Genomic DNA, 15,521 nt, shown 5'->3' with positions numbered 1-15,521 from the left:
GGCCATCTTCTCAGTATTATCCTGCAACGTTTCAGGTAGGGTTTCCCTAGTGGCCCTGACTTAATTTAAGTACTGATTCTGCTACTCCTTCCTTTTGTAAATGAAATGCTTTTAGAAGTGGGATGCTGTAAAGAGAAGGAAGGCTGGTACAGTTTTAGTCTGTAAAAACTAATTTATACATCCTTTATTCTAATTCATTCAGTGTGACAACCAACAAGTTAAAGGGCTTGGAGGAACATTATTGGGCATCTATATATGTTGCCTAGTAATACACCTGGTTTCATGAAGTCTCCAAGATAGCCTTGCAAAATACCTATGACAGTGCCCATTTTACAGATGAGGAAACTGGGGCACAGGGAAAAGGGGCTCACTTGCCCAGTAGCAGAAATGGGACTGGAATCCAGGTCCCTCTGATTTCAAAGACTTGGGAAAGCAACCAGATGAAAGGGGGGGGGGGATGGTAAGGAGAGGGGAGAGTGGAGGGCTGGAAGGGAGCGGGCCAGAGAAGCAGACCTGAGCACCAGGCGAGGGACGTGGCCAATGAGGATGGTACTCCAGGGTGACTCTGAGAAGCAGTCCTTCCCAGGGCCTGGAAGTCCCCAGAGCTGCCCCCATCCCTAGTATGGTCGCTCCCAGGCCCTGGGGGGATCCCACCAAGCCTGGGCGGGGTGGGGCGGGCTGCGCTGGCCCACCAGGGTGAAGAGGCGGAGGGAGAATGGGGCACCCGCCCCGCCGCGGTTCCCGAGTCCTGCTGCGACTTGCTGTAATACCAGACCCCAGTGTTTATGGGACGGCAACCAAGGCCCCCTCCACCCCGCGCCGCCCTCGGGGGCGGGGGTGGGGGCACCGCGGCTGGCTCTGGTCAGCATCAAAGACAAGCAGATGGGCAGGCAGACCAGCGGGCAGCCAGCACCGGGGGTGGGGAACGAGGGGGGGCGCCAGCGCCGAAAGGGCGCCCTACCAAGGGTCGAGCAGGGGCGACAGAGCGGGCGAGAGACCCCCTCCCTGCCCATTAAAAAGAATGGAAGAAAGGGGCCCGCGGCCCCACAGCTCCCCTCTCCTCTCCCTCCTTCCCAGGAGCTTTCTGAAAGGAGGAGGGGTCCTAATGGACCCCAAGCCTCCGACAGACCCCCTCCCTCCCCCCCTCCTTTGTCACCACAACCTCCGCGCGAGGCACCTCTCCGGCCGCCTCCCCTCCCCCAGACCCCAGCCCGCGTCCCCCGCGGGGTCGCCCCAGCACTCACCCAGAGGCAAGCTGATCCGAGGGGCGAGCGCCCGAATCGGAGACGGCGGTAGCAGTAGCAGTAGCAGCAGCAGCAGCAGAGGCGGCGGCGGCCGGCTCCCCCGGCCCATCGCGGCGCGCGGGACTCGGACAGCGAGGAGCGACGGCGTCCTCCGGGCTCCGGCTCAGGTGGTTCTATAGGACTCGGGGGCGGCGCCCCCACCGCGAAGTGCGGCCCGGGAGTCGGTCGCCGGGCCCCCGCCTCCGGACCTGGGGTCTGGAACCGGGTGGGAAATGGGGTCACGTGGGCTGCTGCGAACCCTAGCCCCTCCGCCCCCAGCGGCACCGCGGTCCTCCACCAGCTCCGTTCGGTCGAAGCTCGCCCGCGAGTGCGGGAGGGAGGGGCTGAAGGAGGAAGTTGGGCTGTTAGTCCAGCCTCTCCCCGCTCCGCTCGTGCCCAACCCGCCCCTTCCCTCTTCCTCCTTCCTGGGCGCTGGAAGCTCAAGGGTCGCCAGCTAGGTGCACCTATCTTGGCGTGCGTCCGGAGGGGGCCAAGCCCGGGGATCAGTACCAGCCGAGTCCGCGGGTGCGCGGGGTCGCGGGGTCGCGGGGGCGCGGAGGAAAGCGGACCCCTAGTTCCCCGCCCCCACCTCTCAGGCCCTCCCACAGCCGCCCCGGCCCCTTCCGGCTCCTCTAGGACCCGCAGCGCGTTCGTTTGGGAAAACGTTTGGGTCTCTACACTGCGCTCCCGTGTCTTCTCCCTTTATCCCTGCCGCCCCCCGTCCCCCCGCAATGCTCCTGGCACCCACTGTCCGTAACCAAATGAACTCCGCCGAGCTGGTACTGACTCCGGGGCTAGTTGCTTCTGCACCTAATTTCTGCACGGGTCATTCCACCTTAGGTCTTGAGTGTTCACTACAGGCTTAACACTTAATCTAGGTACCCTGCGGGGTCATCCACGCTTGGAATTCTGTCCGCACGAAGCCAAACCTCGGATGGGGGGATCCGGGCAAGATTAGCTTAAGTGGGATAATAGGACTTAATGTACTGCCAAGGAGGTGGACCTTCTCCACAGCCTGCACGTAGCCTGGCAGGGGAAAGTACTCCCTAAGGCTGGAATCCCAGAGGCACCCACCCTCAATCCTCCTGCAGTGTGAACACCCAGGGGTGGAGTTCAGTTGTGCTGAGACCAGGGGTTTCAAACTGCGGACTGGATCCCTTAGTGGATCCTGAAGTCAATTTAGTGGATCCCTATCAGCATTAAAAAAGAAATAGAATGGAAGATACCAAAGTGCAATGACCATAGAAGGGATAAGTAAGCTTTACGAAACTTGTTTCAACTTTTCCTAAGTGTGCACAGGATCACAGTAAAATGTAATTCTTCCTGTAGTTCAAGTCAAAAGGACTTTGAAAACCTCTGCCAGTCATTTCCATGGCAGTGGGGACAGCTCCTCCAGGAATTAGCCGCAATGGCTCTTCACCCCCAGCCAAAATCAGCCTTCTCAGAGCTGGCACCTTTTCCTCTCACCCTACTCCCAGGGCCTCCCACAGGGTGGCTCTCAGGGGGTGGGCACAGTGCTCACGTGGTCCCAGGTCTCCTCATGCACAGCAAGCTTCCATGATTTCTGTACCTCCACCATCCCAATACCCTTCTATGGCTATGGTCCAGGCCAGCAGTACCCCTTTTACAGGGGCTCCCAGCCCTGGACACAGAATTCCACATGAGACGTGGGCAGCACCAACTACTTGTAGTTCCAGCATTGCCCAGGCCTGGGACACTTTGCCGCTATTAATGGTGTCAATCCATCTTTAGCCAGTGAGGTCCATGTTTCTGTCTGTAGCTAGGACCTCTGTCCTAAACTCCAACTGGCCTCAACATTTCTACCAGGCTCTCTTTTCTGACAGGTATCTTAAATTCAACATGATCTCAGATGAAGCTCCTGATCTCTCCCTTCTCCCTCCCCAAAACATGCTCCATCTGTGTGAGCCTTTCCCATCTCATTTAATGGCAGGTCCATCTTTTTTTTTTTTTTTTTTTTTTTTTTTTTGCATTACGCGGGCCTCTCACTGTTGTGGCCTCTCCCGCCGCGGAGCACAGGCTCCGGATGCACAAGCCCAGCGGCCACGGCTCACGGGCCCAGCCGCTCTGCGGCATGCGGGATCCTCCCGGACCGGGGCACGAACCCGTGTCCCCTGCATCGGCAGGCGGACTCTCAACCACTGCGCCACCAGGGAAGCCCTCACAAGCATTCTTGACCTTGTATTAAAATCACTGATAAAAATATTAGGTGAGCAGACCTAGCACCCACTTCTTGGTTTCTAAATACTACTCTCCAATAAAAGGTTCCAGGATTCCCTGGAGAAATGAAAGGGAAAGTACAAGATGAGCCTGGGACCTTGTGTTGGGCCGGAAAACAAAGAAGTGACTAAAGACTAATGGGGTCATGTCAAAAGGATATAGGGCCAGCTGGATGACCAAACTTGGGACAATTTGAGCAACAGAAAGCATAAGGAAGTAATGGATTCTAATGCATCAAAATAAAACAATCCATTAGTCCACAGTAAAACTCGGCGAAGCACAGACAGAGAAAGAGAAGGGCTAGAAAGGATGCTTTTCTCTGTAGAAAAGTGCTGCCGGATAAATGTAGAAGAAATGGTAGACTTAGAAAATCGAGATTCAAACAAGGATAATCAGTGGATGCTAAACCTTTGGGTGGCAGATTCTTAGGAAACTATATTAACAATGTCTCAAAATCTGTCCCACAAATGACTTTTACTAATTACCAGTGGGAAAATCTTTCTCTAAGGGAGAACTCTGGTGGCCACGATCTTTTTCTTTTTTTTCCCCCCCAGTGGACACCATCTTAATCAAGTGGCCAAAAGTAATATCACTGGTAGTGGGACTACCTGATATCATTCACCTCCTGATACGAGGCAATAAGAAATATACAACTCATCAACCATTGTAGCAAAAGTGTCTAACCCAGATCTAATAATGAGGACACAATCAGATACATCCAGCATTCTATAAGACAAATAACCTGGACTCTTCAAAAAGGTCAAACTGATGAAAAGACAAAAAGGACAGGGGAACTGTTTTAGGTTAGGAAACTAAAAAGACATGATAATCAAATGCAATGTGTGAACCTTATTTGAATTCTGAAGGAAAAAAAAAAGCCATAGAGCAACTGGGAAAATTTTAACATGCACTGTGTATTAGATGATATTATGGCATTATTGTTCATTTTCTTAGGCTATAATAATGGTATTGTGTTCTTAGGAGAATGTCATTATTCTTTGGAGATGCCTGCTGAGGTTTGTAGACGTGAAGTATCATGATGTCTACAAGTTACTTTCAAATGATTCAGCCAAAACAAGCATGTTCTTTGTGTGTATTAGAAAGAAAAAGTGTGGGGACTTCCCTGGTGGCACAGTGGTTAAGAATCCACCTGCCAATGCAGGGGACACGGGTTCAAGCCCTGGTCTGGGAAGATACCACATGCCACGGAGCAACTAAGCCCGTGTGCCACAACTACTGAGCCTGAGCTCTAGAGCCCAAGAGCCACAACTACTGAGCCCACGTGCTGCAACTACTGAAGCCCACCTGCCTAGAGCCCGTGCTCCACAACAAGAGAAGCCACTGCAATGAGGAGCCCGCGCACCACAACGAAGAGTAGCCCCTGCTCGCTGCAACTAGAGAAAGCCCACGCGCAGCAACGAAGACCCAACGCAGCCAAAATAATAAATAAATAAATAAACAAAAAATTAAAAAAAAAAACAAAGAAAGAGTGTGAGTGCTACTGTGGCAAAGTTTTAAGAGTTGGTTAACATAGAAAGTTACGGGTGTTTTTATATCAGTGTTTTGTAAATTTGTGGTGGTGGGGGGAACTGAGTGAGACAGGGCCAAAAACAGAGCATACTAGGAACCTCCATCCGGGCTGAGACTGATCAATACCCTTTGTAGGTTGAACAATTAGCTATGTATCCTCCTTACTGTACCATTCAGCCCACATTTCTTCATATTATCCATAATAATAATACGAGGGAATTCCCTGGTGGTCCAGTGGTTAGGACTCCATGCTCTCACTGCTGAGGGCCCAGGTTCAATCCCTGGTCGGGGAACTAAGATCCCACAAGTAGCATAGCACGACCAAAAAAAAATAATAATAATAACAATAATATGAAAAAAATTGCAAGAAATCTTATTGAAATCAAGGTACTAGCCATAGCATTTCCTTCTATCTTCTGCTTACTGCTCTTACCTAGAACAGGGCCTGATAGTGGCATGTGGTCAATTAGAATTTGTTGAGTGCCTAAATCTCCATGTCAGGTAGCTTCTCAAGCCACAGCAAGCCTGGTTTGCCCTAGTGTCTTGGCAACACATGGGTTGTCTGACTGCTATGCTCTTCTCTGAGGAGATGAGGCAGGGGCTGATGTAGACTCGCTTGGTGGTTAATTATATCCTGTTCATGGCTGCTCAGATGCTTCAAGTGTGTCTTATGCCAACTCGGTGGCAGGCCCCTTGAGGACAGTAATGGGTCTTGTCTTTGGAAACCTCACTGCCTAGCATGGCACTCAAGCAGGATCTCCACAGGGCAGACAAAATGAGGGACCCAACTGTTGGCCTGGAGATGAGCCCTCTATCCCATGCCCCCAGCATGTGGCATCAGGCCTTGTGGGCTCCACTGTCTTCCGTCAGTGTGCTAATTTATTCTCCCCAGAGCGGAAAAAACAGGAGGACAACAGAGAAAAACGTCATTTGAGCTGACTTCCCGTGGGCTAAAGAGTGGTTCCCAAGCCAATGCTGTGTCTCCTGCTCCCCTGTGCCACTCTGGGTTGTAGGCAAGTCTTTCTCAGCCAGAACGCCAGTGTTTATAAAGAGCTCAGAGGGTGGCTTGGAAAGAGTATAAAAAGATGCAGAAAAAGTTTTTGACAAAATTCAACACCCATTTATGATAAAAACTCTCCAGAAATTAGGCATAGAGGGAACCTACCTCAACATAATAAAGGCCATATATGACAAACCCACAGCCAACATCATTCTCAGTGGTGAAAAACTGAAATCTCTAAGATCAGGAACAAGACAAGGATGTCCATTCTCACCACTATTACTCAACATAGTTTTGGATGTCTTAGCCATGGAAATCAGAGAAGAAAAAGAAATAAAAGGAATACAAATTGGAAAAGAAGAAGTAAAACTGTCACTGTTTTCAGATGACATGATACTATACATAGAGAATCCTGAAGATGCCACCAGAAAACTACTAGAGCTAATCAATGAATTTGGTAAAGTTGCAGGATACAAAATTAATGCACAGAAATTTCTTGCATTCCTATACACTAACAACGAAAGATCAGAAAGAGAAATTAAGGAAACAATCCCAGTGCCCATTACAACAAAAAGAATAAAATACCTAGGAATAAACCTACCTAAGGAGGTAAGAGACCTGTACTCAGAAAACTATAAGATACTGATGAAAGAAATCAAAGATGACACAAACAGATGGAGAGATATACCATGTTCTTGGATTGGAAGAATCAATATTGTGAAAATGACTATACTACCCAAAGCAATCTACAGATTCAATGCAATCCATATCAAATTACTAGTGGAATTTTTTACGGAGCTAGAACAAAAAATCTTAAAATTTGTATGGAGACACAAAAGACCCTGAATAGCCAAAGCAGTCTTGAGGGAAAAAAACAGAGCTGGAGGAATCAGACTCCCTGACTTCAGACTATACTACAAAGCTACAGTAATTAAGACAATATGGTACTGGCACAAAAACAGAAATATAGATCAATGGAACAGGATAGAAAGCCCAGCGATAAACCCACGCACCTAAGGTCAACTAATCTATGATAAAGGAGGCAAGGATATACAATGGAGAAAAGACAGTCTCTTCAGTAAGTGGTGCTGGGAAAACTGACAGCTACGTGTAAAAGAATGAAATTGATACATGATACACAAAAATTAACTCAAAATGGACTAGAGACCTAAATCTAAGGCCAGAAACTATAAAGCTCTTAGAGGAAAACATAGGAAGAGCACTCTTTGACATAAATCACAGCAAGATCTTTTTTTTTTTTTTTTTTGTGGTACGTGGGCCTCTCACTGCTGTGGCCTCTCCCGTTGCGGAGCACAGGCTCCGGATGGGCAGGCTCAGCAGCCATGGCTCACGGGCCCAGCCGCTCCACAGCATGTGGGATCTTCCCGGACCAGGGCACGAACCCCTGTCCCCTGCATCGGCAGGCGGACTCTCAACCACTGCACCACCAGGGAAGCCCCGCAAGATCTTTTTTGATTCACCTCCTAGAGTAATGGAAATAAAAACAAAAATAAATGGGACCTAATGAAACTTAAAATTTTTTGCAAAGCAAAGGAAACTACAAATAAGATGAAAAGACAACCCTCAGAATGGGAGAAAATATTTGCAAACGAATCAACGGACAAAGGATTAATCTCCAAAATATATAAACAGCTCATGCAGCTCAATATCAAAAAAAAAACCAACCCAATCAAAAAATAGGCAGAAGACCTAAATAGACATTTCTCCAAAGAAGACATACAGATGGCCAAGAAGCACATGAAAAGCTGCTCAACATCGCTAATTATTAGAGAAATGCAAATCAAAACTACAATGAGGTATCACCTCACACCAGTTAGAATGGGCATCATCAGAAAATCTACAAACAACAAATGCTGGAGAGGGTGTGGAGAAAAGGGAACCCTCTTGCACTGTTGGTGGGAATGTAAATTGATGCAGCCACTACGGAGAACAGTATGGAGGTTCCTTAAAAAACTAAAACTAAAACTAAAACAAACAAACAAACAAAAAAACTAAAAATAAAATTAACTTATGACCCAGCAATCCCACTACTGGGCATATACCCAGAGAAAACCATAATTCAAAAAGACACATGCACCCCAACGTTCATTCCAATACTACTTAAAATAGCCAGGTCATGGAAGCAACCTAAATGCCCATCGACAGATGAACGGATAAAGAAGATGTGGTACATATATACAATGGAATATTACTCAGCCATAAAAAGGAACGAAATTGGGTCATTTGTAGAGATATGGATGTATCTAGAGACTGTCATACAGAGTGAAGTAAGTCAGAAAGAGAAAAACAAATATCATATATTAATGCACATATATGGAACCTAGAAAAATGGTACAGATGAACCGGTTTGCAGGGCAGAAATAGAGACACAGATGTAGAGAACAAACGTATGGACACCAAGGGGGGAAAGTGGCGGGGGTGGTGGTGGTGGGATGAACTGGGAGATTTGGATTGACATATATACACTAATATGTATAAAACAGATAACTAATAAGAACCTGCTGTATAGGGCTTCCCTGGTGGCTCAGTGGTTGAGAGTCTGCCTGCTGATGCAGGGGACAAAGGTTCATGTCCCGGTTCGGGAAGATCCCACAGGCCGCGGAGCAGCTAGGCCCGTGAGCCATGGTTGCTGGGCCTGTGCATCCAGAGCCTGTGTTCCACAACAGGAGAGGCCACAATAGTGAGAGGCCCACGTACCACAAAAGAAAAAAAAAAAAAAAAAAGAACCTGCTGTATAAAAAATAAAAAAAAAAAAAAAAAAAAAAAAGAGACGAAGAGAAAAGCAACACTTCCTCTGTGCCCCCAGCCAGCAAGATGCAGGCATCAAGTCTGGCCCTTTCTCTGTCTACACTTATACAGTCTTTGCCCATCCATCCTCACCCTCCTTCCTTCTCTCTCTCTCTCTCTCTCTCTCTCTCTCTCTCTGAAGTTCTGTCTCTCCTGTACACATAAACACACACATAAGAAGGATAAAAATGCAAGAATGAGAGGTAAAACGCACATAGGAGTACATGCAAAGAAGCCAAACAAAACAGGGCCACATGCCTCACAGGCAGACAAGGAAACTTTAGGGATGACAAGAATATTCCATATCTTGATCTGGATGTTGGTTTCCCAAGTGTATACAAATATTAAAATTTCTCGAGCTGTACACTTAAGATCTGTCCATTTCCCTATATGTAAACATATACCTTATACCTGTTATCATGCTGGTGGGGGGGGGGAACAAAGAGACTGAAAGGTAAAAAAAAAAAACAACACCTCACCTGTAGAATCAGGTGAAAGAAGAAAATGAGACTAGCTATACAAGGGGGAGAAAGTGAAGAGAAATATGAAAGGCTACAAGAGAAAGAAAATAAAGGGAAGCATGGCTAAAAATATAAAGCAAATGAACACAGGAGTCCACTGCCTCACTAAACTAAACTGCTCAGCACAAAGGAAACAGGCAGCGTAGGCTCAGGGCAAGTGCTGGCAGTGGAATGGTCAGTCCAGACCACAGTCAGCCTCTCAAGCCATCAATACTCATTAATTATCTATAGGTACAGCCTCTGCCCAGGTGCAGGCCAGCCCTGTCCTTGGGTACGCATGGCTCCTGCCAGGCTGCCCCCTGCCAGGCTGCCCCTAGCCGGGTCTGCCCGCTCTCATTCCCACCCAGGGGAGCCTGGTTCTCCAGCCCCCAGAATTCTACTCTGGAGGCCATGGCTTTGCTTTGTTTGCTGGCCGTGGAGGAGGGGCCTCCTGCCAAGCCCAGCGGAGCTTGAACCCAAGGTCCCACCCGCCCCCTCCTGGAGTAGCACTCAAGCTCCTCCCATCCCCGGGTTCTGGCTGGCAGGCTGCCCAGTAAGGCCTCAAAGACACGCACTGGCTACTGGCTACGGCCCAGCTCCCCGGGCCTTGGCCCCCTGCCACCATCCCCTCGTAGCCCTGAGCCCTCCTCTCATGCCAACCTGCAGCTGCAGCTCCCCACCTGCACTGGCTGGGCACGCTGCTGCTGTCTTCTCCTCCGGGGCTTGGCTGCAGCATCAGTACATTTTGATGAGGAAGTGACACCAGCTGGCCCACCCTGTGTGTGCTTTTAAGTCAGCCAATGAGTTCCAGATCCCAGGAGGGCCGGGAGCTTCCCTAGGGCAGTGCCCTCTGCAGCAGAGGGCATTCACAGGGCCAGCACGAACACTACCTTCAAATCTCACAGGTGGCTTTTAACCAGGGTCTGGCAATAAATGTAAATGGCCTCATCTCTGTTCCCCAAACCGCACGCCCCTCCACTGGTCCCTTATGTTGCTTGCTTTGCCAGGTGATTAGAATCCAGGGGTGGGGACCTCTCCGGCAGTCCAGTGGTTAAGACTCTGCCTTCCAATGCAGGAGGTACAGGTTCGATCCCTGGTCAGGGGGAACTAAGATCCCACATGCCGTGGGGTGTGGCCAAAAACTAAAAAAAAAAAAAAAATCCAGGGGAAGAACACACCAGTTCTTCCATAAGGAGAATCTCAGCACCATCCATTATTCTGGGGACTGTGAGCAAGCCACAAGATCTCTCCGAGCCTCAGTTTCCTCATCTGTGAGATGGGAACGCTAACAGTACTGCCTGGGCTGTTAGGAGAGCTGATGAGACAGTGCACATAAGGCGACTGCCAGCACTGGCCTGTGGTGAACGCGCATTATATTATCGGTTCACCTCATTACCTAAAAGTGGCCATGACCATCTTAGATGCCCAACCCAGAGGACCCCCTTCTGGGCTCTCCGCTCAGGTTCAGCCGCCTCCTACAAACCTAGTGCTGAGGCTGCAACTCTTACAGGGAGAAGGAACCGGCCCGCCTAGCCCAGGCCCCGGGTGCGCCCGCTGTGGAGAAGAGCCTGCCTCCCTCCCCAGAGCCACCCCTGCTGGGGCCTGTCGGGGCCTGAGCTGGCCACTCCCTGGGAGGGGAATCCCCCTACCCCACAGGGCTGTGGTGCAACCAGCAGGGTTCAGCCTGTCCCTGCCTCGACACGGTAGAACACAAAGTTGCCACTGTCATGTCCCTGCCCCCAAGACAAGTTCAGGAGGGCCTGTCTGCCTGTGCCTGCAGGCCTGCTCCCCAAAGGGGCCTGGAGACCCTGGGTAACTGGCCTGGCTGATGCTTGGCAACTGTCATCCCGCAGGGGCACAATTACTGCTCAGAGACTCTCTTTCCCCTGAAACCACTGCAGCCACTCACAGGTGGGAGGCAGATGTTCTAGGCCAGGTAAGGATGGGGAGCGAGAAGCATAAGGGTCTAGGACACAGTCTGGTTTCTACCTTGGCTTATCAGACCTGAGGCCCCTCCATTCCCAAGATCTCAAGAAACCAGGAATCTACCTCTCCGTTTGCCCCCAAGTTCTTCTTCCTTAAATCCTACTCTGAGCCCTAGACCCCTGGCCATTGCTACATGAAGGGAAAGAAGACCCAGCCAAGGCCCTTCCTCCACCCCAGAGAACTAAGCTTCCTTTCCAGAGGACCAAGGCTCTCCCCTCCCAAAGAAGAGGGGCTCTCTGACTTTTGCAGTTTCCCAGTCACCTTGGGTTACCTGGTGGCTACGACTCTTTCTCCCAGACAGAGAGCCTTGCTCTTGGTTCCAGCACTGCCTGCGGAGAGTGGGCCTAGACAGGTGAGCCCATCAGGTGGGGGATTGAACAAGTGGGTTCCATTGATTTCCTGTGGCTCCAAAGACTGCTTTGATAGGATGGAGGGAGGAATGCATTACCTTGGTGATGTGCCAACTTGCCACCCTAAAGCAATGGCACCAGGAGACAAGGCTCACAGAAAGCCAATGTGAGGGAGGCACCAAAGATCCATGTTTGGACAGGGAGCTTACATACCCCGAGATTCCTGGGACGCCTGACAGCACCATTTATGTGCTGAGTGTCAGGCTGGAGGATGCCACGAGGCTCTGAGTGGGCCCAGCATGGCTCTAGCAAAGGAGGGGGCTCTAAGGGGCCTGGACCTGGGGACTGACCCACCCAGTCCACAGGGACTCCACAAGCCCCCTGAAAGGGAGCAGACCCACCTTGCTCCTCTCAAACTCTTTATCTAAGAGCCTTAGCTCTTTCCTTACGGCCTGTGAGCAGTGGGACAGAGCAGGGAGCCCCTTAACCACCAGGGTCGGCTTCAGTGAGCTGTGAACCCCAAGAATATGCCACTTCTGAGGAGAGGGATCTGAGCTTTCAACTGATTTCAAAAAGATTGTTGCCCTCCTCCCCATGAAAAAAAAAGCAAAGAATAATTTATTTGAGGTGTGTTAGTCTGAAGACAAAGCGAACTTTCAGAATCAGCCTTTATCAGGTAAAAAGAAATTATACCTCATTTAGGAGTAGTTATATAACCTTGACATGAATTATTTGGCAAACTATTCCACCTAAAGCAAAGTTGGCATTTATAAGGCTAACATTTATTGCACACTTACTATAAGCAAGCCACTGTGCTGAGTTTTTTACAACCAGTCATTTACTTAATTCTCACAACAGGATGAAACAGGAATTATGATACTCCCACTTTACAGATGAGAAATGGGGCATAGAGAGGTTTAGGGACTTGCTAAGGTCACATAAGTGGAAAGTTAGGACTAGGACCAGAAACTGGATCTGAATCCAGAACCCCATGTAGATGCTCTACATATAGTTAGAATTTCAACCAGGGCTTTGTCTCAAGTTATAGCCATCCTCCTCTTGATAATATAAGCTGCTGTGCTTTCCTCCCTCTCTCCCTCTCCCCTTCGTCCCTTCCTTCTTTCACTCACTCAACAAATAGTTCTTGTGCACTTGCTGCCTTCTAAGCATCACTGAAGCTGAAGGAAACTGACATGGTTCTGCCTTCACAGAGCTTCCAGTTCATCAAGATTCCTCAAACTTTTCTTTCCAGAGAATACCCACCCTTGTCCACATTTCTTTAGACACTTTCACTCACTTATTCCTTTGTCTCCAACAAAAGGCCAACCTGGCAGAGCACCAGAAGTGCTCCCAGGCTTCACAGGCTAGAATCATGCTGTTTTCAACTGATTTCCAGAGTTGCTCCTCTGAGCTCCCTCGGTACTCTGCTCAGATTTCCATCAAGTCACTCATGATGCTGTAGTGAAATACTCATTTACACATCACATCCCTCTCTTCCCATCTCTTCCATAAGCTCCTTGAGTGCAGGGACCAGACCTACCTAGCTCAGGTTTTTAATCTCCAGCCCCAGTAAATGTTTGGAAACAGCAGGCACCCAGTAAATGTTTACTAAATGAATAAATGAGTTTTCTGTTCTAGTTGACTGTCTCAAATCATTTCCAAACGATTCATTCAAGTGTTCCTTCCTGGATCTCTTTGTCCACCTTCCTCTTAACCTTTTCAAAGGAAAGGCACCTCACTGATGTGGGAAGTCCCACTTCCCTGCTTTAGCGCAGCCAAAGGATTTCTTGCTCACACAGTCTCAACAGATTTGTTGGCTTCAGAAGAGATGGTATTTAGGAAAGCTGTTGAATGCTTGGCTCCTGGGGATTAATTTAGGGCAATCCTGTCAGATACGACATTAAAGCAAGAGCCCCAAGGCATAGGACCTATGCACCAGAGAGAGAGGCTCTTTCAGCTCTCCTCAAGGTGCGAGCCTCCATTCCCCATCTTTGGTTCACCTGCTGCCAATGTCCATATCTTTAGATCACCTGTCACCAAAAGTTTGAGCCCCGGGTTGCAAGGAGACATACCACAGATTTCCCTGAGCTTCAGTAATAATAACCACCGGAGGAAACAGTCACAGCCTGGAAGTCAGGAGACTGGGTTCAAATCCTAACCTTCCCAACTCACTGTCATCTTGGGAAGTAATTTAACTTCTCTGGATCCATTTCTCCTATGGTAATAAGGGGGTGGGACCGGCTGGATTTCTAAATCTCTTCCAGTGCTAAACCATCTACAGAGAAAAAAAAATTTTTTTGATTGTGTGCTTCCTTGTCCTTATGGCATTCGACCCTTACAAGAAACCTGTGATTCATAAACCAAATGACATACTCACATTACAGGTGAGGAAATGTGAGCAGAGGTTGACGACCTTACCCAGGTGACCCGGGGCCCCTGAGTCTTTTTGCCAGACCAGAATGGCTCCAGGGAGGCCACTAGAGCAGCCTCATTTCCAGGACCCCAACTTCCTTTCCCTCCTAACCCCTATGTCCACTTTGTCGCTCAGAGAGTAGAAGCTATGACAAAGAGCCTAACTCAAAGGTCATACCCAGACCATTCTGAGGAGGGGCCCAGGCCTTTCCCAAATTCCAAATGATTTCCCTCCAGGGCCAGGATTACTGCCTCTCAGCTGCAGGTTTGGCTCAGAGGCCCCGGGTGGCCTTGGGAACGTGGGCCCAGCCTCCTGCGCTGCCATGACAACAGGCTCCCTCAGTGGCGGGCGCCGGTGCCCATCAGAGCGTGCAGGTGGCGCCCTCTGGGAGAAGGGCCCGTTGGGAGGTGGGGGGCAGGGGCGGCGGCTGCCTCGGGGTGGCCTCCGCTCCCTCCGCCTCCTCCCCGGGGCCGCGGCTCCCGACCTTCCTGTGCCCTGCGCCTACCTGAGTGTCACGGCCCGCGCGCAACCACCGCCCACGACAGGGTCACCTCTGCGCGGCGGCGCAGCCCTTCTTCTCGGAGTGTCCCCAGACTCGTCCCTGCTTCCAGGCCGGCCCGACTCCCTGGGGACCCGGGAAGTCCCCGCGAATACCCTCGGTCCGGCGCTGCGTCCCCGGAAACGCAGGGCTGCCGCCAAGCCCCGCCCCGCCCGTGTTGATGGAATTGTCCAGAGGCGCCCTCCGGGGCTCGCCCGCTGTCCAGCAGTCCCCCGCCTCTGCCCCCGGGCGTTGATGGCGACACTAGGTTCGCTACTAGTCCCAGTCCGGACTTGTCCCCGCGACGGCTCGGCGGCTCCCTTAGGCCTTGGGGCCTATGGGGCCGCCCCCTCCCTGACCTTGGGAGCCTCTGCCTGGTCTGACTTAGGCCCCGCAGGGGGCAATCTCGCTAGCTGGAATCCGGAGGGCCGGGTTGTTACACTAGATCTGTTGCTGAACCAAACTTGGTTCCCCTTACCTGCGCATGCATAGTAAAGCCAATTTACTGACACCGATCTACTACCACCCACCTGGCTGTGTTACCCAGGGCGAGTTTCTTAACCTCTCTGAGCCTTGAGTTCTTCATCTGGAAAGTAGGCCTCAGAACAGTAGGGACCTCACAGGGTTGTGAGAAATTGCAATTATGTAGGCACACACCTGGCACATGGTCAGCTCTCAATAATGGTAGCATTGTTTACAGTAAGAGGCAAGGGAGAGCCAAGCCGCAGAGCCACCCGCCACGAAATCACCCACATCTCCGCCCGCGGGAAATGCTGCTCACCGCATCCCTTAACCTGCCATGGGCCACGCTGTGGGAGTGAAACGAGACTAGATGTGCGGGAGGGGTGAGAGATATGGTTGTAAATAGTGTCTAG

The 15,521-nt window shown here is 50.3% G+C and overlaps 1 protein-coding gene across 2 annotated transcripts in view; it reads right to left on the bottom strand.

Annotated features, from left to right (window-relative positions):
- SEMA4B (semaphorin 4B) overlaps positions 1-14,789 on the bottom strand; it is a 38,529-nt gene extending 23,740 nt beyond the window's left edge. The window contains exons 1-2 of one of the 2 annotated variants that reach the window (XM_060097392.1): positions 14,614-14,789; positions 1,245-1,499 (exon numbers count right to left, since the gene is read on the bottom strand). In XM_060097392.1, coding sequence (XP_059953375.1) covers positions 1,245-1,353 — 109 coding nt within the window. In that variant the 5' untranslated portion in view covers positions 1,354-1,499; positions 14,614-14,789. Of the gene's footprint in view, positions 1-1,244; positions 1,639-14,613 lie in introns of those variants that run through there. The other variant, XM_060097391.1, reaches the window with a different exon arrangement.
- Between the last annotated feature and the right edge of the window lie 732 nt (positions 14,790-15,521).

The sequence above is a fragment of the Mesoplodon densirostris genome, chromosome 4 (genome assembly GCF_025265405.1).
Source record: "Mesoplodon densirostris isolate mMesDen1 chromosome 4, mMesDen1 primary haplotype, whole genome shotgun sequence".
Lineage (NCBI taxonomy): Eukaryota > Metazoa > Chordata > Mammalia > Artiodactyla > Ziphiidae > Mesoplodon > Mesoplodon densirostris.
This window is presented reverse-complemented; position numbering and strand designations above follow the sequence as displayed.